Source organism: Caloenas nicobarica, chromosome 26 (genome assembly GCF_036013445.1).
Source record: "Caloenas nicobarica isolate bCalNic1 chromosome 26, bCalNic1.hap1, whole genome shotgun sequence".
Taxonomy (NCBI): domain Eukaryota; kingdom Metazoa; phylum Chordata; class Aves; order Columbiformes; family Columbidae; genus Caloenas; species Caloenas nicobarica.
In genome coordinates, this window is record NC_088270.1 from 5,994,625 (window position 1) to 6,019,024 (window position 24,400).

The 24,400-nt window shown below is 46.7% G+C and overlaps 2 protein-coding genes across 2 annotated transcripts; both read right to left on the reverse strand.

Annotated features, from left to right (window-relative positions):
• Positions 1-3,772: 3,772 nt before the first annotated feature.
• LOC135998874 (TLC domain-containing protein 5-like) lies at positions 3,773-9,875 on the reverse strand. The gene is made up of 3 exons (XM_065652163.1): positions 9,788-9,875; positions 4,684-4,883; positions 3,773-4,311 (listed from the first exon to the last, which is right to left on the reverse strand). The coding sequence occupies exons 2-3, from the start codon at positions 4,880-4,882 to the stop codon at positions 3,773-3,775; spliced, it is 738 nt and encodes a 245-aa protein (XP_065508235.1). The 5' UTR covers position 4,883; positions 9,788-9,875.
• Positions 9,876-11,668: 1,793 nt separating this feature from the next.
• On the reverse strand, positions 11,669-13,464 carry LOC135998876 (TLC domain-containing protein 5-like). The gene is made up of 2 exons (XM_065652165.1): positions 13,269-13,464; positions 11,669-12,207 (listed from the first exon to the last, which is right to left on the reverse strand). Exons 1-2 carry the CDS (start codon positions 13,462-13,464, stop codon positions 11,669-11,671), a joined length of 735 nt encoding a protein of 244 aa, XP_065508237.1.
• Positions 13,465-24,400: the final 10,936 nt, after the last annotated feature.

Consider the following 24,400-nt stretch of genomic DNA (forward strand, 5'->3'; position numbering starts at 1 on the left):
GACTGATTCTCTCTTGGACTCTGAAATTTGATTTATTTGAAAATGGCAGCAGATGTGTTGTTTCACTTCCAGCCAAGCTATACAAAGTCTGCAAGTAGCAGGAACATACCCACAAATTCCTTGAAGCTTAAAGCTTTCTCTCATATTTTTTTTTTTGTCCAAGAAACCGACATGCTGACAGCAGCAGTATTAGTCTAATAGCAGACTCCAAAGACTTAAAAATCAGTGCTTGGACTAGTGTTGCAAGGGAATAAAGCCTTGAATATCATAAAACCGCCATTTCTTCAAATACAAATAAGGAGTTCAGCTAGAAAAATAGGGGAGAGGACTGAACAAGGAGGTTAAATCTATAAAGCTCTACTGCAGAGCCAGCAGTAGAAGCAAAACGCAGGCAGCAGGGAAGGAACAGCTTTAAAATAAATAACGGGAAGATAAAAAAAATAAACAAACTGGGGAGAGGGGCAGATTTCTCTCTTTATAGTCAAAGCATCAACTTACGAATTGATCCTGGCGTGTTGTTCCTGAAGACATGAAACTCGGAAGACATATGAAAATCCTGTTGGTGCTTGTGCCTCTTACTGCAATTGCTGAAAGCACCGCTGAAATATTTTCCTGAAAGCACCTATTAGCAAACACCAAACTACTAAGTTTGCAAGGAGAGGTTTGCAAAGAAGAGCAGTTTCTCTGCCTCTTAACATGCCTAAGAAGCGCTAACGGGGAAAGCTGCACGAGTTGTTGGCTCAGTCCCTAAAAAACCACCATCATTTTGTTCATTTACACTGGCAATGCCAACTCATCCAGCAACACACAATACAACTTCAGAAGCGCATACAAAGAGAGAAAACAAGTTCTTTATATCATTAAATAGTCTTTATTTTATAAAACATAATACAAAGCTTCTACACCATTCACTGGTGGAACTTTAGTTGCTATTACACAGTAATTCAAACACAAGTTATTGTTTCACACTAGTTCTGCAGTTTCCTTTTACACTTTGCTCTAGCCGCTATGGACTAGCCTGAGGACGGGTCCCACCACGTGCGTGAAAGTTGTATTTCTTCTTCCTGGTTCTGCGATTCTATGCCGGAGCCCACTAGACAAACTATGAGGTCTTGCTCTGAGACATCATCGCTAGATCTACCTCATCAAGCCGTTCCTAATTGCTCTTTTGCTTTTTGGCGCCCTTGTTTAACTCCTAAAGCCTCAACATTGATCACAGCGCTCCACTTCTTCTAACCAAGCTTCCTCCCGGTTCAAAGAAGGGGACCGCTCAGCCATTAAGTATATTATCCTTCAAAACATCTTCACACAAGGTGTTTCGTAGATACCTGCAGTCACTAACTGCCATCCTTACTCACCTGAGCAGGTATGGGCTGTACAGCATGGCGCTGCACAGCAAACCTCACCAGAGGTCAGGGTCCAGATCATCAGGACTGCTCAGGAAACCCTTCTTGGTGGTCAGGTCTCAATGAACAGGCTCTTTTCACCTACACTTCTTCAGGACTTGCTGCTGAAACTCCTTTGGCTCCAGATTTATTGCAGCCCTTACTGGGGAAAACATCCTCTCTTCGACTTGCGAGTCTACCTGAACAAGAAGCGGCACAGCTGATCTTTACACGCACATCTAGCTTACTCTCTTTGACTCCTGCCCATAAGCAGCGCTGCAAAACATCCTGGACTCCTGCTCTCGTGAGGCAAGAAGCGCCACGTTCTGGTGACAAAGTCCCGGTGATGGGCCACAGTGAGAAGCACTTTGCTCAAAGCAACAGCATTTTGCCTTTATACAGCACAGCTCGACACAGACCACCTCGCATTCAAAGGTAGTGAAAATGAAAATGCCCCACGAGGTAGGTAATACTGCACCCGCTTAAAGTGGGTAAACAGAGGCAAAAAGGCTTCTTGATGTGCCCCACAGCAGCAGCAGAGCTGGGAAAGAAACAGTGAGCCCAAACTAGCCCTTCTTGTCTCCCTTCAAGGCTCAACAGTTGCATCACTGTGCGAAATGGATCAAGTTTTAAGGACCAGCTCACCATCCGCTGGCTCTGTTCACATGAAGCACTTCGGGCTCTTCAGGTCTTTGGCTCAGAGCAGAGCTGGTGCTGAGCCTCAAAATAAACCATCATCATAATGACAGCAATCACAAAGGAACAGGGCTTAAAAATATGCAGCTAAATAAACACCAAAAGCTGCCAATGTGGGGGACATTTTTTCCAGTTTTTCCCTGCAAATGGGAAAAGTAATGCTTATTTTTTCTCCTAGTTAGGTGCACATTTTTGCTAAAAAAACCACCAAAACCCAAAAAAACCTACAAAACCACCCCAAAAAACTACTCTCTGCCTCTCACTTCTTTAATTATTGGGCTGTAAAATAAGTCTCTCTTACCCATTTTTCCTTAGAGCTCCCAGACATTGACCTACAGTAATCGACGATCCCCAAACACTGTGACAGACTCTGGGTTCAGATACAGCGATCGCAATCTGGGATGACACAAGAGCAACAGAAATACAGGTTCTGGCCCCTGTTCCCTTTAAATTGCCAAAAACGACAAGTACAGGCTGTTTGCTGCAGTAAACCACTCTGCATTTACTGTTCTTAAAGTGACTTACAGCTTAGGGAAGGTATTTGTCTGACAATCCCAAGATGTGCCATTCGGTCTCAGGTTGGCTCCATACTCTGCCAATAAGAGATATTATGGGCCAATAAGTGCAGCAGAGGGAATTTTGGCATCCTGCAGATAAATCAGATCAATCTGGCTTGGTCCATCAGCCAGAAAAACACTTACTGGCAGGTCCTGATGGGACTTATAACAGAGAGCACTGGTCACTCAAAGAGCTAAAAGCAATATTTGGAGGGAGTGGGGAGTGTTTTAACAGTCGGGGAAGAAGAGGGAAAAAGAGAAGCGTTTCACATCGGGGGCTGTGTCTTTGGGTGTATTCACAGAGCATCGGGTCCTGCAAGGTGCCAGTGCTGATTAGAGCTTCCGGACACTTCTGAAAAATGTGTTATACATTATTAAAAGGAATTAGAAAGGGTAGGAAACAACAACCTACCTGAAACACTGTTCTTTCTAGAGTCACAGTCTATCTCAACCACCAAAATCCTTTCTCCCAAAGGAAACACAAGGATAATGAACAAAGTACAGAAATCAGCCATCGTTTTGTATTTACGTAGCACCTCTTGAGTAAAGATCTGAAAGTGCATAACACAGATGGATCAGCTCCATCACCCCCAATCCATGGGTGGGGAAATGAGGCACAGAGTTGGCTACGTGACTTGCCCAAGGTCACATAACGAGATGGTGGAAGAGCCAGGAATCCCAACTCTGATGAAAAACTAGAACATGCTTCTTCCTAACAGCAGGAAGAGCCACTCGAGCTGTCTAGACTGCACAGGACACTGAACATGAAGATCTAGTGTTATTTTCTCCTTTCTTCCAAAATTCTACCAGTGCTGAAAGAGTTAGCTACTAACATTATTATTTACACGTGCACTGCTGGACTAGTTATGTTTAGTCTGTAAAATTAGCCCTTCTTTCACTCGTATCATTTAGTCTATGCTTAGGTATACACTGAGCCAGGCTCTGCCAGGCCAAACACTGCAGATCAAATGAATCCATGGCGTAGCTCCATGGATTTCAGTGGAATTATGCCAGGGATAAATTTGGCTCCAGAATCGCTAACGTGTGTTGGCTCCTCTCCCGACAGTGGCATTTCAGGCACAATCCCCTTCTTGCCAGATTGCGAACTCGAGGAAGTCTTTACTCAGCATCCAGTCAGTGGTTTTTCAGATGTCCATTAGTTTTCAAGTATAACTCCTCGCTCCTCCGACTCCTCCAAGCGTGGTACTTCTTCATGCTCTTCCTCCTAGCAAAGCGACAGATGCTGACCATAAAAACCCAGGAGACGGCATACATGATGACACCACCCAGCTTGATGTACCACCTGGGCTTGGGAGAAACAAGCTCGCAGTACATCAGCCAGGCTCCCACTCCAATCCGCACTCCGGTGAACAGGACCACGAAGAAGAAATCCACCACATCGCCCGTGAAACTGTGGTAACACCCCATCTCCTTCAGGAACCAGCGGGCCTGCAGCAGCGGGTTAGTGATCTCGCTACCAAAGATGACGGCGTTGACCTCCGCGGCCGATTCCCCGAGCGCCAGCGATGCCGTGATGCCCAAGATGCTCACCAGATGGTGGGCCAGCATCAGGGCCCCCTCCGTCTGGAAATACACACACCAACAAAGGTCGAAGAGGAAATAGCCCAAGCTAAGGCACAGCCCGTGTACCTGAAGAGTTGTATTTGGTGACCCTGCAACACAAAGACACCAGAAAGGGCTTTAAAGCACAGATGCAGGATTCGAGTCAAAGAAGGGGCATCCATCCACCTTTGGTGCTGGCAGGCTGGGATGAGCTTGTGCTGATCGCGGCTGAGCCGGAGAAGTTGGACAAGTCACAATACCAGAGTTGTTCGCCTAACAGCTGCACACACGCAACGGCCACACGACGTGATCACGCTCCCCGCCAGATGACGCTAGCAAAATACAGTACCAGCCTCCCCATTTCTCTAGAGCTTTCCATCACAAAGCAGCTCAGATATCGTTACAATCATTATTCCTCAAGCGGGCTGGATACTGAGGTGGTGGGAGAACCCTACTTTGGGATCACAACTTTGGTTTCTTACCTGGGTGACTCAGAGGCCAGGGACCATCAATAAAGCCGATGTAAGCAGAGAGGCAAGTAGCAAGGATGCCGTGGGTCAGCGTGACCAGCCTGCAGCTCCACTCGTAATTCCGGTGCTTGTAGCGATGGCAGAACCAAGCGTACAGGGAAAGCCAGGCGAGCAGACTGCAGGCCACGCGCAGAGGCAGGGCGAACAGCATCCTGCCAAAGGAACAGACAGACAAAATGCATCAGAAAGCGTTCAGCAGCGTTAGCACAGCCCAGAACAGCATTTCACCCGTAACAACTGAGCGCGCAGGGCTGGTTCCTGATGGTGTTGCTTGCTCCTAAGAAATTTTCTTCTGCAGAGGGACCGCGGTCCCTCTGGGGATAGGCCTACAAAGAAGCATATCCTTGAGAATCAGGGCAGATTCATCATGTGGCCACCAGCTCACAGACCCCCTCACAAACAAAAGGCACACTACCGCAACAATATTGCGGTGCATAAACTGACTGCACGTATTCCCTGACAGCATCACGAGTAAAGCACTAGAAAGCAGAGCTACACCAGAGCATTAGGGTCATCCACCTCTCCTGCTTCCCCCTCCTGAACACCTTGTTGTCCACAGAATCGAAGCACAGGTCATACCCCAAACTTCATCCTGCTTAATTATTTTAATCAGCTCTCTAGAAGGCCAGGCCTTTCTTCACCAGGCACTTCCTTGTCTGGAAAACCTTCTTTCCTGATTTTTGTTACTTGTACACTCTGCACATTCACCTCCCATTACCCCTGTAATATACGAAGATATATTTTAGACTCCAGCTTTCTGCAAAGGACTGTTGTCCTCCCAGATCTTCTCTAAACCCCTCCCACAAAAAGAAGGTCCCCTCCAGAATTATTACTGAGTGCTGTTTCCTTGACCCAGCCCTACCATCTCATCTTAGTCCTGGCTCCAGTCCATCACAAGGGAACACAGAACGGGAGAGAACTCTTAAAAGTCCCCAAATATGTAATACTCTAATATCTACATCTCATTCATATTTATAATACCTCTCCAAGAAATACAAGATGTGTGCCATTACTCCCAGGCATTCAGGGAAGGGCATCAAAAGAAGTTGAGTCAGACTCTGGGATGCGTGAATTTCCAGTTGTGTAACAGCAAAAGCACCACTGGTCCTGCTGGTACCTGCTGACCATTCACACCCAGCGCTGGGAACACCACAAGGATTAAATGCAATGTGGAGTCCAAGCTCCAATGCCCAACCTTCCTGTTTAGCCTGTTGCAAGTACTACCAGGAATGACTTAGAAGGCTGGGTAAACAAAACCATTATGGTATAATGAGCCTCGGGAACATGGGGAGAAGAAATAAGGACGTTATTAACTGCTCTGACCAGGTGTTTCCATTGACGTCCCTGATACCCGAGGTCCGTACGCATTCAGAGTCAGGGCAGGAAGAATTCTGATGTGACAAAAGCTGGAGAAGCCTGGTAGAAGGAAGGAAGGAAGAGGAATGACCTTTTAAACATTTTTGAGGTGTTTTCCACACCTACTCATGAAAAACATGTTTCTCCATTCCCTGGAAAGAACGATGGGGGCTGCCTTCCAATTGCACATCAAAGCACAACATCTGTCATCTGCATATACAGGAGATATTGCACCTGTGAATGACGCCCGTCAGGAACAGAAGCTGCCAAATTCATGTGTACTAAGTTATAAAAGATGAACCCATCATTAACCAATTGACATGAGATAAACGCTTTCTGACCACCTGCAAAACGAGGGGATATTTTTCAAGTTTTAGATCCTTCCACAGGACAAGAGGCAGACAGAAAATTAAGTAAGGCATTGTTTAGAAGCAGAGTGCTTAGTTTATATTTAACTAATAATGAATAGGTGTACTGTGAGTAAGAAACTAAACAATTATAACTAACATCAATTATTTCTTAGTATAGATGTACTGTATGCCAAAATTTTCAAAAATTGTAATGCATATATAACAATTATGTGAATATAAGCAACACAAGAGCATCCAGTCGCTGGAGCGCTGATGGAGGATGATCTCCAGCGCTGATAAAATAAAGAATGCCGTTGAACGGCATAATTGACTCTGCTGTTAAGTTTATTTCTCCGTTTCAGTCCCCCACACACTGAAATGGCCAATATCCTTTAACAACATCAGTACTTATAATAATTTCTACCACCAGCAGCAATGAGGTCACGAATGAAAGCAGACTCTACAATAAACACAACAAATAAAGTCCAGAAAAGCCCTGCTCTCCCCAAAAGACCTTAAAAACTAAACGTGCATTCCAGCAAAGCACCGTTATGTGCTTTTTTTTTTTTTTTCTTTTGGTAGAAATGACAAAATGGAGGAACGCAGAGAGCCTGAACAACGTGCCCCAAAAACCATCAGCCCGTCCAGCCCCCCCGAGCCCGCACCTTCCCGTGGGGGCCGCGGCCGCCCCGCCCCGGCCCCGAACCAGCACCCGCCGCTCCCTCCGCGCTGCTCCGGCCGCTCCCGCAGCTCCGCGCGGCCCGGCGGCCGCCGAGGCAGGGGCTGCCCCCGCACAGGCCGCAGCGAAGGCCCGTCCGTCCGTCCGTCCGCCCCGGCCCCGCAAACCCACCTGCAGGGACGCGGCCGCTGCGGCGCCTCCGCCGGCCGGGAAAGGAAGAGGCGGCGGCCGAGGGGCACCTGCCGGCGGGGAGGAGGGACGGCAAGGGACGGGAACGGAGCCCGCGGAGGAGGCTGCAGCCACTGAGCCGCTGAACGTCAGGGACCGAAGGGACCTCGGAAGCTCACCCAGTGCCATCCCCCCGCCGGAGCAGGAACACCCAGCTGAGGTTACACAGGAAGGTGTCCAGGCGGGTTGGAATGTCTGCAGAGAAGGAGACTCCACAACCTCCCTGGGCAGCCTGGGCCAGGCTCTGGCACCCTCACCATCAAGAAGTTTCTTCTCCTCTTTCAGTGGAACCTCCTGTGCTCCAGTTTGCACCCATTGCCCCTTGTGCTGTCACTGGCTGTCACCCAGAAGAGCCTGGCTCCATCCTCCTGACACTCCCCCTTTCCATATTGATCCCCATGAATGAGCTCAGCCCTCAGTCTCCTCTTCTCCAGCTCCAGAGCCCCAGCTCCTCAGCCTTTCCTCACACGGGAGATGCTCCACTCCCTGCAGCATCTTGGTGGCTGCGCTGGACTCTCTCCAGCAGTTCCCTGTCCTGCTGGACCTGAGGGGCCCAGCACTGGACACAATATTCCAGATGCGGCCTCCCCAGGGCAGAGCAGAGGGGCAGGAGAACCTCTCTGACCTACTGACCACCCCCTTCTAATCCCCCCCAGGTCCCATTGCCCTTCCTGGCCACAAGGGCACAGTGCTGGCTCAGGGTCACCCTGCTGTCCCCCAGGACCCCCAGCTCCCTTTCTCCCACACCACTTCCCCACTGCTTGTCCCTCCTAAGGCCCTTTCGGGGCTGGCACTGACTGCGCCGATTTGGTTCGCAGGCCTCGCTGTGAGGTTCCATGCTTAACAGGTTGTTGCTCACACAACGAGAAGCAGGCCACGTTCCGACTGGGTACAAACAGAGCATCGTTTTAGCCCGCGGGCACGGGAAATGAGTCCCACACCCCCACGACCCGCTTGGATCATCTCACACGTCCCGGAGATAACAGGCATGACCACAGAGCTGCAGGCAGACATGAGCCGGCTTTACTCACACCTGATGGGAACTGACTCTTCTACAGAGCTTGCAAAACTGCGTCAGGATAGCACGAGCTTCACTGGGACGTACCCGCGGGGTTTATCATCCAGGGCTGCGAAATCACACAGCCCTGCCCTGAGCACAACCTGTCATCCAGTGCTTATGCAGCAGTTACAAAGCCTTAGCAATTGCTTCTCACTACAAGTATTCGGTGCTAAACTGCATCTTTTCCCTCTCCTCATCTACATCCACGGAGCAGCAAAATCCAGATTTTATGCAGGACACCTAAATAAGCTTAAAAAACCCATTCCTCCAACCAACACACTTAGTCCTTTCCCAAGTTTCAATCAAAGCAATCTCTCGCACCTAGAAACAGGGCTGCCTTTTTTTTTTTCCTTCATCCTGTCAAGTTTTACCTTTTGAAATACAGATGGTGGGAGTGGCTTGTCCTGCCTCTTACAGCACTTATAATGAGCCTGTTTGCAACTGGATATCCCTCCAGCTTACCAGTTCAGGCCAGGCACAAGTTCCTATTGCCACAAGACGCTCATTCTTCAGCTATTTCGGCACGACAGCCACACTAGTGTTAATAGCGCATTTGCTTCTCTGACAAAGCTTTCATCTTGCTTTCCTCCGCCTTTGCTGGACCAGGCCCCCTCCAATAGCCTTGATAACAACTGGGATGGAGCTGTTCTAATATTTAGCTTCGGATAAAGAACAGTGTTGACAGATAGAAAGCTCTAGGGCTAATGTAGACTCATAGCACAGGAACTGAACCACCAGGAACAATAACAGATACGGTCACAGAAGAGCCCTCTCAAAGTCCTAACGAGGCAAGGACCATTTAATGCCCAGGATAAAATACAGAGAAGGAGTTGTGGGGATTTTTGTTCTAGATCATACAATGTGCAAAACTGGCATGTAGTGAGATGCAATCCGGCAAGTTAAATCACCTCCCTGTGACTGTACCAGAAGTTAGGTGCCGCTTGTACACTAATTTTCTTGTTTGCTTTGTGCCGAGTCAGCCATTTCAATAGCAGGCTGCACTGCACTGGCTCGGTTTGCCTGCACATGAATAAAAAGCATTCAGCAAAACAGCCCAGGACAGGAACCTCTTCTAACAGTTGTTTGCACACTGTAGTATCGCTACACCCTGGCTCAGCAGTACATTCTTTCTTCTTTCTGTACCTATCCTACCAAGAGCTTACAACACGGAAGGGTCACGGAAGGTACGAGCTTACCAACACTGGGAAACTTCTTGTCCAAACATGAACTAGAAATATATAGGGACTGGAAATGCACAAGAGTCCAAGAGCCTCTGTCAGGGACAGGTCAAGAGCGATGCTCTGTTTTACAGGCAAGCAAGCTGGGTGCACTGGTTTGCTGTCCCTCCACTGAACAAAGATTGGAAACCAAACCCAGGCTCACCTCCAGTCCAGACAGCAGAGTCCTGGCCCAGCAGCAGCAGGTTCTCAGCTGGAAACAGCCACTCAGCACCGTCTTAGGACATCTCATACCGCCAAAGGGGTTGTCCTGCTTTAATTTGCTTCTCCAAAGGCAGTGCAGACAAACCACCTCACAACCCAAGCCTTCTGAACTGGTCATTCCTAGGATGAAATGCAGCAACACAGAGGCATTGGTACTACAGAGGAAAAAAAAAAAAAGGCAACCTGGCATTTGTCAAGAGCAAACACCTCAGTGTAATGGCCCATTCTTAAGTTCCCTATGATACTGAGTCATCGGTAAGGCAGGTTGTGGGTTCATTAGTCACAAATGTGAGCTACAGCTGAGCCTCATGGATCCTTTACACCTCAAGCCTGCGCTCCAGAGCACACGGCTCTGTCTGTGCTTGTTTCCCCACCAGCTCCCTCCTCCCTGAACCGCAGCAGCCAGAGCTTTGCCAGCCACTACCAGCTTTAGCATGCTCAGGCTGCTCTCAAGCCCATTTTCCTCAGCGTTAACTGCAGTTGCCTCCTTAAGACCCACAACAAAACGACATTACAGCAATCATTTCTTTTTAAAAAGAGAACATAACTTTATTAGAAGTCCCACCACTTGTAGGATTTTTTGGAAGTGACTGGCCAGAGTTCAAACCTCACAAGGCCAGGCCCCCCAGAGCCACGCTGGCGACCTGTTGGGACTGCAAGGCTCCTGTTTTTCTAGGTTATTTCACGTCATTTTTTAATCCCTCCAGACACCTTATTCTAGCCCCCAGCCAAGGCAGATATCTGCACTGAACGGGGCCAAATTTAGCGAAATAAGAGGCACAGAGGAGCCTGAGCTGCAGCCTTCAGTAGAGGGAGTTCACATTAAAACTCCGAGGGAAATGTCAGAACAGGATGCCAAGAGGCAAAGGAAACAAGAGAACCGGTCCACGCTCCAAGACCTGCTGGTGTGGAGCAGATGTTACACTGAGATCTGCCTAAACATTACGGTCACCCCTGAAAATATAGTCACTTATTAGACTACTTAGCCGTGCATTCACGTTAAGTGGCTTATAAATGAGCCAACCACAGAACAGAAAGAGCATCCAGAGAGGGCTCTTCTCTATCATCTCTCACCTACAAAATGCCTGATTTTTTTAAAAAGCAATCCAAGGCTAAGTGAACACCTGCTGATGGAGTTTATTGGCACAAGTCTAATTCTTCACTCTTGTTTGCAAGGGCCAGAGTCAGTCCCAGTGAAGTCACACTGTTCTAAGATCAGTATCTGCTGGAATGCAAGTATTAAATTAAAAAAATATATTATTAAAAACAATGAGGTAAAACATTGCCTTACCTCAAGTACCATCACTTCACACACTCCACTATATCCCTGCAAGCACCTGAATCTTGCTCAGAGGCTTTTCATCCAAGTACTTAGTCAAGTGCTTTGTCCAACTCCAGGTTTAAGAGAGAGTGAGGCTCAGTAAATCTTTGTCACATCCCTTCCTGGTCCCACCGGCAGGAAGATGGCATTTTTCAGATTTGATTTTCCAGCTCTACACCGTAAAATGATTTTTACCTCCAAAACGATTACAGAACACACAGACTGCCGTTATCGGTTGGAGACTCAACAGTTCATCGCCACTCTCCTTGAGACTGTACCGTTGCTGGAGAAGCCAGGGAATCAGAGTCCAGTAGACACGCCAGGCTCCTCGGATTTCTGCTCAAACCCCTCTTCTGTTGGCTTTCCTGTGTGCCCAGCATGGATTCTTCTCCAGGGGTAGCAGACCAGTGCCAGAAAGTTAATTCCATATCACTTTTAGGAGTTCTTTTCACAGAAATAGCCTTCAGTGGCCTAGCCCAAGGGATTACCATCCACAACCCGTTAATGACCTGTTAAGTGCCCGTTAGTTTTCACAGGTGCATCCACACTCCTCAGGCTTGTCCAGGAATGGTATTTTTTCAACATTTTCCTCTTAACAAAGCGGCAGATTTCAACCATGAACCCCAAGGACACCACGTACATGGCCAGGCCGCCAGCCTTGAGGAGCCAGCTGGTACCAGGGGATGTCACCATCGCGTACATGATCAAAGCTCCTCCTCCCATCCGCAGCACCAGGAAGAGGGACACGAAGAAGAAGTCGACCACCTCTCCCAGGAAAGTGTAATAACACCCCAATTCCCGCAGGAACCAGCGGGTCTGGAGCAGCGGGTTGGTGATCTCGCTAACAAATAAAACAGCGGTGACTTCTGTAGCAGAATTCCCGAGCCCCAGCACCATGATCATGCCACAGATGCTCAGCGTGTGATGGAACAGCATTAGATCCCCCTCTGTCTGGAAATACAGGCACCAGCCCAGGTCAAAGATAAAGTAACCCAAGGTCAGGGACAGCACGTGGATCTGAAGAGATGTGTTTGGTGAACCTGAAATGAAAGATGAACATAAGTCTGGGGTTATTTGTTGGTTAATGCATGATGTAAAATACGACTTTGAATTGGTTAATGCATGGTGTAAAATACGACTTTGAATTGGTTAATGCATGGTGTAAATAAGAAAGGAAATAAATGTTGAATAGTTTATTAATGGTTTGTTAGAGGATTTGATGCGTTATGTGTGTGAAATATATTGTTAATTTATTCATGTAACTCCAGCGTCAAGAAAGGTGAAAATTGATAGAATGAATAAAACACGATGAACAAATGTTTTGAACGTTTAGTTGAAAATGACTCATGTTGTTTAGAAAGTCAGAGGAAATAAATGCAATGAATTAGTAAAAATTCACGTCTTACGAGCATTCACTAAATTGCACCATTAACTGTGGGCACACCAGAACCAAATGGACAGCAGAGTGTGTTAGCGCAGGGTCGCTCCCTACGTCCTTAGACCATTTCATTAAGACTTTCTTCTACAATATAGAGCAACACAGGTTTTGGATATGTCTCTTTCCTCTTTAGTTTCCAGACTTATCCTACGGGAGCCTGGATGTCTGGTTCTGCTCTCCCTTCATGCACACCCAGGCAGGTCATCCCATCCCATCACGCTTCTGCTCCTTTTTTCTCTCCACTCTTTCAGAATGCAGGGATGGGAAGCCTGAGCCCATCAGCAGAACTAGTAGAGATTTCCTGATCGAAAACAGCAAACAAAACCCCGCAGCCGAACGCCAGGAGTTACTACACCCTTAAAGATGTGAACAGCACTTAGTCTATTATCAACACGTTGCTACGCCTAATGCTGTAATAAACTCGTGCTGCCAGCCTGAGAGCTTTCAATATGTACACGGATAAAACAAACAGACAAGAATAAAAACATTAGCAGTAGGAAGTGGTAAGGGCTGGAGAAGAGTTAAATAAAATCCTGCCCCAAACATGTCCCAACAGCATAAACGTAAGAGAGCAGACAGCAAAAGCAACCAGCCCCCGACTCCAGCTGTCACCAGGAATGTCCACACTGCATGACAAGGGCATGTGTGAGACTCCAAACACACCTGCGTGGGTCAGAACCCAGGGGCCATCCAGGAGAGCAACGTAACCCGAGAGGCCGGTGACAACCACCCCGTGCAGCAGAGTGACCAAGCGGCAGCTCCACTCGTACGACCGGTGCTTGTTCCAGTAGCAGAAACAGGCGTACAGGGACAGCCAGACAACGAGGCTGCACGTCACCTCGAGAGCGATGGAAGCCATCCTGCTGAACAGAGAGCCAGGACACGATGAGCATCCAACCCACCTCAGCATCCAATCATAGAAACCCCAGAGGGGGGAAATAATAACTTAGAAACCCCCAAACAACACAGAAACAACCAAACCCAAAACACCAAATCAAACCAGCCCACCAAAACACGCTTCCCGTGAACACGGCACTCTCCTCACGCCCCCAGTACAAACCGCTCCTCGCTACCGTTTTTCGTGGCAAAACAAGACCCCAGCGAAGCGCCCCAGCCCTCCCCAAAGCTCCTCACCCCGGTGCCGCCGCCTCTCAGCTCTGCACACCTGGGAGCCGCCCTGGCGAAGGCAGCGCCGCCCGCACCGAGAGCCTTTTATCCTCCCCTCCCCGCCTCTCCCTGTACCCTGAGACGCCGCTGGGCACCTCCTACCCCTCTGCTCTGCCCCCGTTACCTGCCCCGGAGGCGAAAAGAGACCCGAGCAGCACCCCAGGGGAGCAAGGGCGTCCTGCGGCCCAGGGACAGCGCTGGGAAGGGGAGTTAGGGAGGAGAAATAATAATAGCAGGCCGGGCTGCTACCTGTGGGAACAGCGGGATGAGCAGTTCCAGCTAAATAGCCTTGGACGGGTTATACAGAAGTATGTTTTGTATGAGTGTAAGAAGTGATAGCCCAGTGAGAACGATATCTCGGGTCAGAAAACTGCCCCCGTATGTATGATGTGCGAATGAGTGGGTCGGAATGCTGCCCGCAAGATACGCATGGGAACGTGACTGAAAACAGTCACGACATGAGTGTGGTGTGTTTGGGACAACATTTTTTGAAAAAACACCCTGTCTAACCTCTTAGTCCAGGTCCATACCTGTAAAGCTATAAATTGAGAACTGTTAATAAAAGTCAGCTCAGCCTGGCTCAGCTCTGCTCTTGCTGCTAACAAGAACTCTATGTCTGTGCATCTGTCTGCGTCTGTATGAATTGTTCTCCTCGCTGCAGGTACCTTCACCCAGCTTCAGCCCTCCCCGCCAGAAGAGTCCCGTAAGACTGTAATTTGGCTGAATGTTTGTGTGCACAAGCATAGGCACGTCGTGAGAAGAGCCAGAGGCCACGAACGCATTCGCAAAGAGCAAGTTTTATTTTAGTTACCTCTCTACTGGGGGATCTCCGAAGTAGCACCTGAGCTCCCGTGCAGAGGTGGCACAAGCAGGGACGCGGGCGCTGGTAAGTTCAGCCTTGGTAGATCGTGCTCGCCTGTATTTCAAGGCTTCAGGCAGGCACAGCCTCTCGCTCTTTCTCACAACCAAGTAGGAAATCTCAGGCACAATGAGAAGGTTTCTCACAGGCCTGTGTTATCTAACACAGAGGTTCTACTCATCAAGCACACAAGGTCAGTAAAACAATTAGTGTATGTGCTTTTTCTACAGCTGCATGAGTGTATTTACATTAAACCAACCTCCTCGCCATTCTTCCGCCATATTCCCATACATTGTTTTTCTCTCTGATGGAGGAGAATCAAATGAAGAATAAAGCCAGATCTGGCACAAGGGAGGGTACTTTTGTCCTTCTGTTGTTATAAAAAAGTGTCCAGTGTAGGAAACAATTGCCTTGCCAATATAATAGGCTCAGGCGGGATCTCTCAGCAAAGCAGATTTTAATAACCATTTTGCAAGATCGGGTGTTCTACCTAAAGGTTGGCACACAGATTAGGGCAAAAAGCCCCTGCTTATATCCCCCCAAATCCCGGCCACTAATTCCCTCCCCTGTTCCCCAGTGGTTGATACTTCAGGGTTTACAGACCCAACCCTGCCTCAGTTTACATATTTCATTCATCTAATTCTCTCATCCTCCTACCCGAGTCAGCCACTAACTGCTGTGCTCTGTATCCAAGGCAGCTGATGTGCTCTGAACCACTGAATGACACTTCTCTATTATAGAAAAACGAAGGAATTTTTACAAATGATGTATAAAATGAAAGGATAATTTATTTTTATAGCTTTCTGCCAAGCTCCATACCACACTGCCCAACCTGCAAACAGTTTATTCTGTACGAAATGTCACCAAATAATGACAAGGACCTACAGGTCAAACTGATTTACATTATTTAATTTAAATGTCATTCCAAGCAGACCTGATGGCATTTTGAACAAATAATCTCATTTATTTTTTATGCTCTAAGCCTTCAACAAGTTAATTACAGCTGAATTAATGAGTAAACTAAGTACTATAATACATCATATGAAGCTTTTCTTTACCTACAATTAAGAATGTAGAGAATTATGTAAATATTAAAGAATAACTCATTAAAAATAAAAGGGTCTTACAGGAACTACAGGTCTATGCCTAACTTGCACAAACCCTACAAGTGGTAGTAGTGCTTTATTAAGCTGCTAGAGAACTATTGTGAATTAGTTTTAAGGAACCCCTACAGAAACGGCCAATGTTGCAATTACAGGAGTGAAGGCTGAGACAGGAGTTGATGGGGACGGGACGGGTCTGGAGCCGGGAGGCGTGCGGGATGCACAGGGACGTGTGACACACAACACGCAGAACAGGACGAGTGAGCGAGGGAATGAGTAACCAGGAAAGGGCTGAGCTTCCTCCAAGCCCTGATGGTAAACTCGGCACCGGTACCATGTAATTTATGTTTGTTCTATTTGCTCTAAAATCCATCTAAAGGAGATTGTGTGTCCCAAACAAGCCAAACAGCTCTATTCTGGGAGGGAAACTAATCGCTCAGAGCATGAGACGCCTCATGCTCATCAGGCCTGTCCTGTGTGCTGCGCTCCAGAGGAGGCTTGAATCCCAGAATGTCAGGGACTGGAAGGGACCTCGGAAGCTCCTCCAGCGCAATCCCCCCGCCGGAGCAGGAACACCCAGCTGAGGTTACACAGGAAGGTGTCCAGGCGGGTTGGAATGTCTGCAGAGAAGGAGACTCCACAACCTCCCTGGGCAGCCTGGGCCAGGCTCTGGCACCCTCACCATCAAGAAGTTTCTTCTCCTCTTTCAGTGGAACCTCCTGTGTTCCAGTTCGCACCCATTGCCCCTTGTCCTATCACTGGCTGTCACCCAGAAGAGCCTGGCTCCATCCTCCTGACACTCCCCCTTTCCATATTGATCCCCATGAATGAGCTCAGCCCTCAGTCTCCTCTTCTCCAGCTCCAGAGCCCCAGCTCCTCAGCCTTTCCTCACACGGGAGATGCTCCACTCCCTTCAGCATCTTGGTGGCTGCGCTGGACTCTCTCCAGCAGTTCCCTGTCCTGCTGGACCTGAGGGGCCCAGCACTGGACACAATATTCCAGATGCGGCCTCCCCAGGGCAGAGCAGAGGGGCAGGAGAACCTCTCTGACCTACTGACCACCCCCTTCTAATCCCCCCCAGGTCCCATTGCCCTTCCTGGCCACAAGGGCCCAGTGCTAGCTCAGCCTATAGCACCTGGTATTCCCAGTGGTCTCCCATCCAAGTACTGACCAGATCTGACCCTGCTTAGCTTCCAAGATCAGACGAGATCTGGCATCCTCAGGGTGGTATGCCTGTATGTATTACTTATATATATATCTCTCTCTCTAACTAAACATTTCTGGCTCATGGTCACCCTGCTGTCCCCCAGGACTCCCAGGTCCCTTTCCCCCACACTGCTCTCCAACAGCTCGTTCCACAACTTACACTGGAACCTGGGGTAAAAATCTCTGGCAATACATTCAAATTAAGTTTTTTGTTATATTGTAGGTTATAGCTTGCTCTTACACTTGAGCTAAAACTTCCTGATTTTCTCTCCTTTGCCAGCATTTTGCTGCCTGCTCCTGCAGAGGCTCCACGGGCAGGAACCCCCGGCACAGAGAAAGGGGCTCTCACTGCAACTCTGGCTCGAGCTGCTGGGATCCGTAAAACTCAGCCTGAATTTAAGCTTAGCTACTGAAGGCACTGCATAAAAGTGTTAGGAACTATGCAGGAATAACTGGGTAAAATTTGCAGACTAGGGTAATGAAGGCAACCAGAATGGTCACTTCTGAGCTTTCAAATAATGCTTATAATTTGTGAAGTAACTCCAAATTTTTCACAAGAGAAACAAGCTGGAAACTAGAGCTTCACCGGGGGTCAGTGTAATACAGTGTAGTACAGTGTAATGTCTTCTATGCAGGCAGCAGAACCAGCTGTGATGTTCACCATTCATGAACTGTGCTACTGAACACAGGCTGAGGACGGGGAGAAGGGAAGGATTTACCGTCACCATCGCCTAATGGGGATTAAGTGATTTGTCCAAGGTCATGCACAAAGTAAAATAAGATAGTGTCCCAAAGGTACAGATGTATATTAATTCTTCCTATCTGCTAAATTTAAATATTCGTAATAGATAAAATAAATAAAAAATAAGAAAAAAGTAAAAGAGTCACTGTCTCAGCTGTGTGCCACCCTGTAATGCCATTGTTTCCATATGTAGAATATAGATTTTAAGAAGGTCCGTGTCTTAGGAGGGAGAGACTGGAGCAAGCATCCCTTCATGCCACTTGAACATCTTTTTCATATGGAACTGGCTTTGAATAAGCATTGTAAAATTATTGCTTAAAAAGCTGGAAGCTTCTTAAGGGGCCTTTATAATTAACAGAGCTAGAGCCAGCCATCCCTCCATCCCTCTTTCTCATGCCTGACCACGGCTGTTGCTTGGTCAGAATCCACATCCCACTGCCTTTATTCATAGAGTTGCAGCACACTCAGTGAACAGTCAGGCTGGGATGAAAAATACGGATGGTTTTGTCCTCCATCCTCCTGGCAGGGGTGACTGAGTCACCAACGCGCGTTGGCTCATCTTAGCGCCATCCCAGGCAGAGACAGGAGAGGAAATTCTTCTCCCACACACTTCACCTGTACCTAAGTACAGGTCAATGCTTTGGTTCTGTTTTCTGGATGGATATTTTTTAAAAAACTATGACAGAATTGAAATTTTCACGTGAACATAGTTGGAAGGCAATGGAGAACAAGGCTTGAAATCAGCCCTCCGAGCATGTAAGAAAATTTAATTAATGGCAGAAAGAAGGGCCATAGCAATCGAGAAAGTTAGCTTAATACTTCCCATGTACATTTCTTGTTTTCTCAACATAAAATGGTTTTTAAATCATGACAGATTTTGTTGGAAAAAAAGTTTCATTTAATTTTAACGTTTCCACTGAAAAACAGATATGGTGAAAGTGTTTCAGTTAGAGGTAAATGAGTGGTGGTGGGGAATGCAGGAAACAGAGATACGGTTGCTCCCTTTTTTGTGCTAGAACATTTTGAAAAAAACCCTTACTTTAGTATTTCAAAAAAAGGAAATATTTTTTCTTAATTTCCATTTTCTGATAAATGTTATCTTATCTTTTCCAGTCCCTTCTCATTATTATCATTCTATAACAAAACCTCATTCAAAGCAACAAATGCAGTTCTACATACAATGAGCATGTAGGGCTCAATACTTTGTGTGAAGGTGGCTGAGAAATTCTTAAGGTTCACAGACTCTCTATAGGCAATAATTCATCACACAGCACTGGATAAGTAGGACAAGAAACAATGGATCAAATATATATTTTTTCCCACTGAATTAATCACTTGTACCCATAGACAATCTGACCAGGACTTCGTATTACTCAAGTCTACTTTAACAAAATTAAATATCTATGTCTCTTCAAGTGGAGGGTTACAAAGTAATAACGATTTCCCTGGTGATATGCTGTGGAAGTTGAAGTTTCCTACACTTTGGCATCTCATGAAATTAGGAAACACTTGCACACACAAACCTGAGCAACCCAACTTGTCCTCCCAGGAACAGAAGAGCAGAGAACAGGCAAACTACATCACTTACAATTCAGGAAAGACCAGAACACACACACACCTCTACTCCAGAGAGGCTGCTTTTGTTTGGTATCGGATGAAACCCGAAGGATGAGTAAAGAAAGAAGGGAAGCTCAAGGCTAATCCTTCTCCCATCAAATCAACACAAACTGCTTTTGTGTTCAATGGAGTCAGAAGCTCACCCAAGGTTTTCAAACAGTGACGTCCTCCGGTGGCGCAGTGAAGGCAGCTGTGAGCAATAACAAGACCTGGACACGAATTTTGCAAAAGACGACAATTTTTTAAAGGAAAAAATAAGAAGGCTCTAAAATACTTAATTAAAAAAAAAAAGGGGGAAAAATTAGAAACAGAGCAGAATGGCTCAAAGCAAAGCAAGTTTGGCGGTGGATAAAGTCCAGTGCTATTGGTCTGTTGAAAACCAAGGCTCACATCTAGACACAAGTCTCTGGTGGAATGAACCAGGTAACCTCAGTTTGGAGCTTTATGGTATGTGTACGTGCCAGTAACAGCGTGACAGACCCTTCTTTATGGGAAGCTCTGAAATGAGTGAGGGGAAAAGTGGGTCCTGACATAGAAACGCTTCCAGATGAGAGATTGCCAGGCAATCCAAGGTGAATGCAGAGATTTGCAAGCAGAGGGCAATGTTTCATGCTAACAGTGCTAAGCAAGGGCTCATTCTTGAAGTGAATGCCTGGAAGAGTGTTATAATGTCATTGTTGGCATTGAGAATCCTTGGGGAAGGTCAGCTGCAGTTTGAGTCCCCGGACAGTTCTGCTGCTATGGGTTCCCTTAAACAAGACCTTCGTTTGGCAGCATTTTGAAGGCACTGGGACACCAGATGTTGCTCCAAGCATTTTTCCTAGAGAAGTTGGTCCATAGCTAGAAGTCAGAGCTCCTTTTACACATGATGGAGTAGTCATCTCAGTGGAGGTATGCAGGCTGATTCCATCAGTACCAAGATCCGTTTGAAACACCGGGAATAAGAGCTACAATTGCCATGTTGTTAACAGTTTCCCTTGAAATAAAAATCATCATTATTTCATTTGTAACCTTACTGTGACTTGGCAGCCAGCAAATGATCCTTTGCTCCTACACGAAGCTCATAGCAAACCCCGTCTTTCTAAGCCTGATCTGTAGCCAAGAGCTCCTGTTAGGAAACCCACAAGGAAGCAGAACAGCAACTGAACCCCAATAACTTGTGGGTTCAGGGAGCCTCGTGCAGACTTCTCCCTCTGTGTGCAATTTAACTACAAGTCAACCACTTTATTCTATAAATATGACAGCCTGGATGAGCCACTTTGAGCTCTCCCTGCTAAATAATCAGCTGTATGGCGATGGTTTTACTACTCACAGGTCAGTGGATGAGCACAATTCAAGTTCAATGTTAATCATTTAGCTTAAGTAGATTCACACCAAATGTAATGGATTATTTAGAGATATAAGGTTGTATGATTTTTAATATACTCTTTGATTCATGTTACTTGGTAGACTAGATTTGCTAAAATTTTAAGCTTGTATTTACCAAAAGCAACTGCAGACTACACTAAACGCCTGCAACGTAAAGTCCAGCTTGCATTTTGCTGGGAAAAATGGGACTGACTGGGAAAACAACGATCCAAGGCTAACGCAGAGACATTAGACATCTACAAAGCGAGGCCTATTTTGCACTTCACTGAGAAGAAAGGATTCATCCAGACAAAATGGCACCTTCAAGGATATGGACCAAAACCAACGTCTACAACTGAACAAAACAAAGGCCCACGTGGAGTCGGAGAAAAAGGGTCCAATGGGGAGCAAGGGACCTGGTGGTGAAATTTTGCTGTTGGACTGGATCTTGGTGTGAATGGTCTCTAAAGATATAAAAGTTGGTAGTTTTCTATGCTTGGGTGGACCTCTGCGCAGGTACCCAGCTTGAGCCAACCCTCCTGCTATTCTACTCCATTAAATTTTTTATTTTCTAAGAATTTTGTCTCCTGAAAGTTTGCTACTGGAGTTCTAAAATACAGACTCGGGAGTGAATGGTTATCATGGAGAGAAGAATCCTGACAGTTTGCACCACGACGGATACGGCCTCTCCTGAAAGTTTGTCTCTGGAGCTCCAGGACACAGTGTTTCTATTCAGGTTTTCGGTTGGAATGTTTTCTTTGTTTGTTCTCCCTTTGTTTAACCATTACAGTTTGTCAGGCCAAACTTGATTTACAATTCGTCTTCAAGCAGAAAAACAACCATATCTCCAGAATCTTCAGGTTAGACATGAAGCTTCATGTAAGAACATGCCACCACGTAGCTCCACGTGGCTGGAGTCTCTATGGGCTTGCGCATTCTTCTCTAAGGTCTCGTTGCTTTTCTCTGATGCCCTTGCCAAGGAGCGACCTGTGGGCCCCCCCGCCTTACCCTGAAGAGTTGAAACCTTCTAGCTGTGCCTGGCTTCTAAACACCCTAGTAAAATTTGCCTAGGATTATCCTGGGGATGTTACCATGTCCAAGAAGCTTTCCATGCCTTTGTTCCAGCCAAGAGAAAGACTCTGCTGCTCTTATCCCTTGTATACTAGTTATACAGGGATACTTTCCCTGGCCAAACCCAAGGATCTTATTAAGAGTGGCCCGCAAATGTGAGCTAGAAACCAAGTAGAGAGCAAGAGGAGAGGAAGGAGGGGAGGAATGGCAGGTTTCTCAGGGCTTACCAGTCCCAGGCACCGGATTCACAGAGGCCCCAAGGACCCTGAGGTAGAGACCTAGAGAGAAACGGAAGCAAACGGTAAGCAGTTGTCACTGTGAGGGTATAGATCGTAAAATGCCACTCCTTTCACATCTCCTTTACAGTGTGCTGGCTCCCAGGCAGACTTCTTATCTACATCTGAGGGTCCCACAGACATTTCTGTTCATGCTCTACTGCAGAAGCACCATTCTCATATCCAGGGCCATGTGAAAAAATCAGAATGAGTACTACGTATGCCTGACACTCTCTACACAGGTCTAAATGTATGGATCAGCTATGGAAAAGCCTGAAATTATCAAACACATGCCAAACTTTCTGGAAATCCAGAGATCCCTTTGGTAGGATCCATTGTCCTTTGGATGTTTCAGACTGGATGTTACTAGTCAGAAACTTCCCAGCTTGCTTTGGTCTTGGGCACAAATAATCCCTTTTCCTTCAGGGAGTTCCTGATGAGTGAGAACTCTCAGGTGACAATGAGTAATTTGGTGGCTGTGATCAAAGCGAGCCTGGAGCATTTGTTGTTCAACCGTGGTACTTTTAACTACAGGCAACACATTGTTCACGACTGATGAGCAAAGGAAAACCATTCACCAAAGCTACTACTTTAAACATTCACGGCTTGCAAGCAGCATTCTGTGTTCGTGAATGACGACCAAATGTGCTGCACAACGAGTGACTGAGCTGCCTGTGATGTTTTCCTGCCTTCTGATGGACGATTCCAAAACCCAGAAGATTTCAAGATAAAATATTGCTTGCAAATATGTGCTCTCCCTCTCACTCAATTTTTGAAAATACATCTATACTAAGAAATAATTGATGATGGTAGTTATAGTTGTTTAGTTTCGTACTTACAATACACCTATTAATTATGAGTTAAATATAAACTAAGCACTCTGCTTCTAAACAATATGTCACTCAATCTTCTGTCTCTCTCTTGTCCTGCAGAAGGATCTAAAACTTTAAAAATATCCCCTTGTTTTGCAAGTGGTCAGAAAGCATTTATCTCATGTCAATTGGTTAATGATGGCTACATCTTTTGTAACTTAATCAGAGTCTACATGAATTTGGCAGCTTCTCTTCAAGAGAAGGACAGCTAGCACCACTGAAATTTATTCTGCATTTCTGCACAGATGTCAAACAACAAACTGATATGTAAATGGTTGCCATTAGGTTTCAGAGTTAACAACTGAACTGACATGAGTGTATGCAATTCTTATTCCAGGGAATGCTGATTCCTCCTCCATTAACTTTGGAAAGCTTTTATTTGCCAATCTCAGGGTGAAAAATTTTGGGACGGCATCACTACTTGGATAAAGTATCCTACAATTAAGCTGACCTGTACCTTCTAGGAAGCATGTCTTTTCTATTGTTTTCATTAATCAAATAAAAACAAATGTTCTGTAAGTGCAGGTGTGAGATTTCACTCAAGTTGGGATGTTGAAGGTAATGTCTCATCCTGCTTCCTTTTCCAGCAAACCCTGCAGTATCCTCCCACCTTTTCCCCCTCTTGTTTGGGACAGCATGTAGAACTCCTTAATCCAAAGTCTCTCACCAGTCAATGAATAAATATTTGGGTGACAGATTATGTTCTGGGAACCTCTGATTCAACATCAAGTCTCATGGACTCAGTGGGAGATGAGTCACAGCACCTGGACCTGTTATTGCATAAAGCACCTCTCTCTTTGATCTTAACGGCACCCTGAATCATTGCTTGGGGGAAGCTTTTCCACTCGCTCTTTGCCGCCGGCTCAACTCTTTGTCCTCAGCTCAACTCTTCGCTCTTTGCCCCAAACTTCTTGCTTTTTGCCCTCAACTCTTTGTCCCCAACTCAACTCCTCATTCTTTCCCCTAACTACTCGCTCTTTGCCCTCAACTCAACTCTTTGTCCCAACTCACCCCAAATATACTCACTCTTTGCCCTCAACTCCTCATTCTTTCCTCCCAACTCCTCATTCTTTGCCCACAACTTAACTCTTTGCCTCCAACTCGACTCCTCATTCTTTGCCCCCAACTCAACTCAATCTTTGCTCTTTGCTCCCGGCTCCTCAACTCTTTGCCCCCAACTCCTCATTCTTTACTCCCAACTCAACTCTGCCCCCAACTCAACTCAACTCCTCATTCTTTCCCTTCAACTCAAATCCTCAAATCCTTGGATTAGTACAATTAGTCCCAGGAATAGGAGTGGGGATTATAATCATAGGGCTCCTCCTCCTGGTGCATGCGAGCTGCCAGCTGGTGCTCGTGGGCCGGGGTCTTTTGGATGAAGGCTCGCAGTCTCCCTCGCTACTTTTTACCTTTGGGCTGGTATGCTGAGTTGGCCAAAGCCCAGACTGCTGAGCTGGTTGTAACTGGGTTGTCCTCCTCCTGCATGCTAAAGGTTCCCGTTATCTTGTCCACCAAGGATGCAGCTGGGCCCTTATC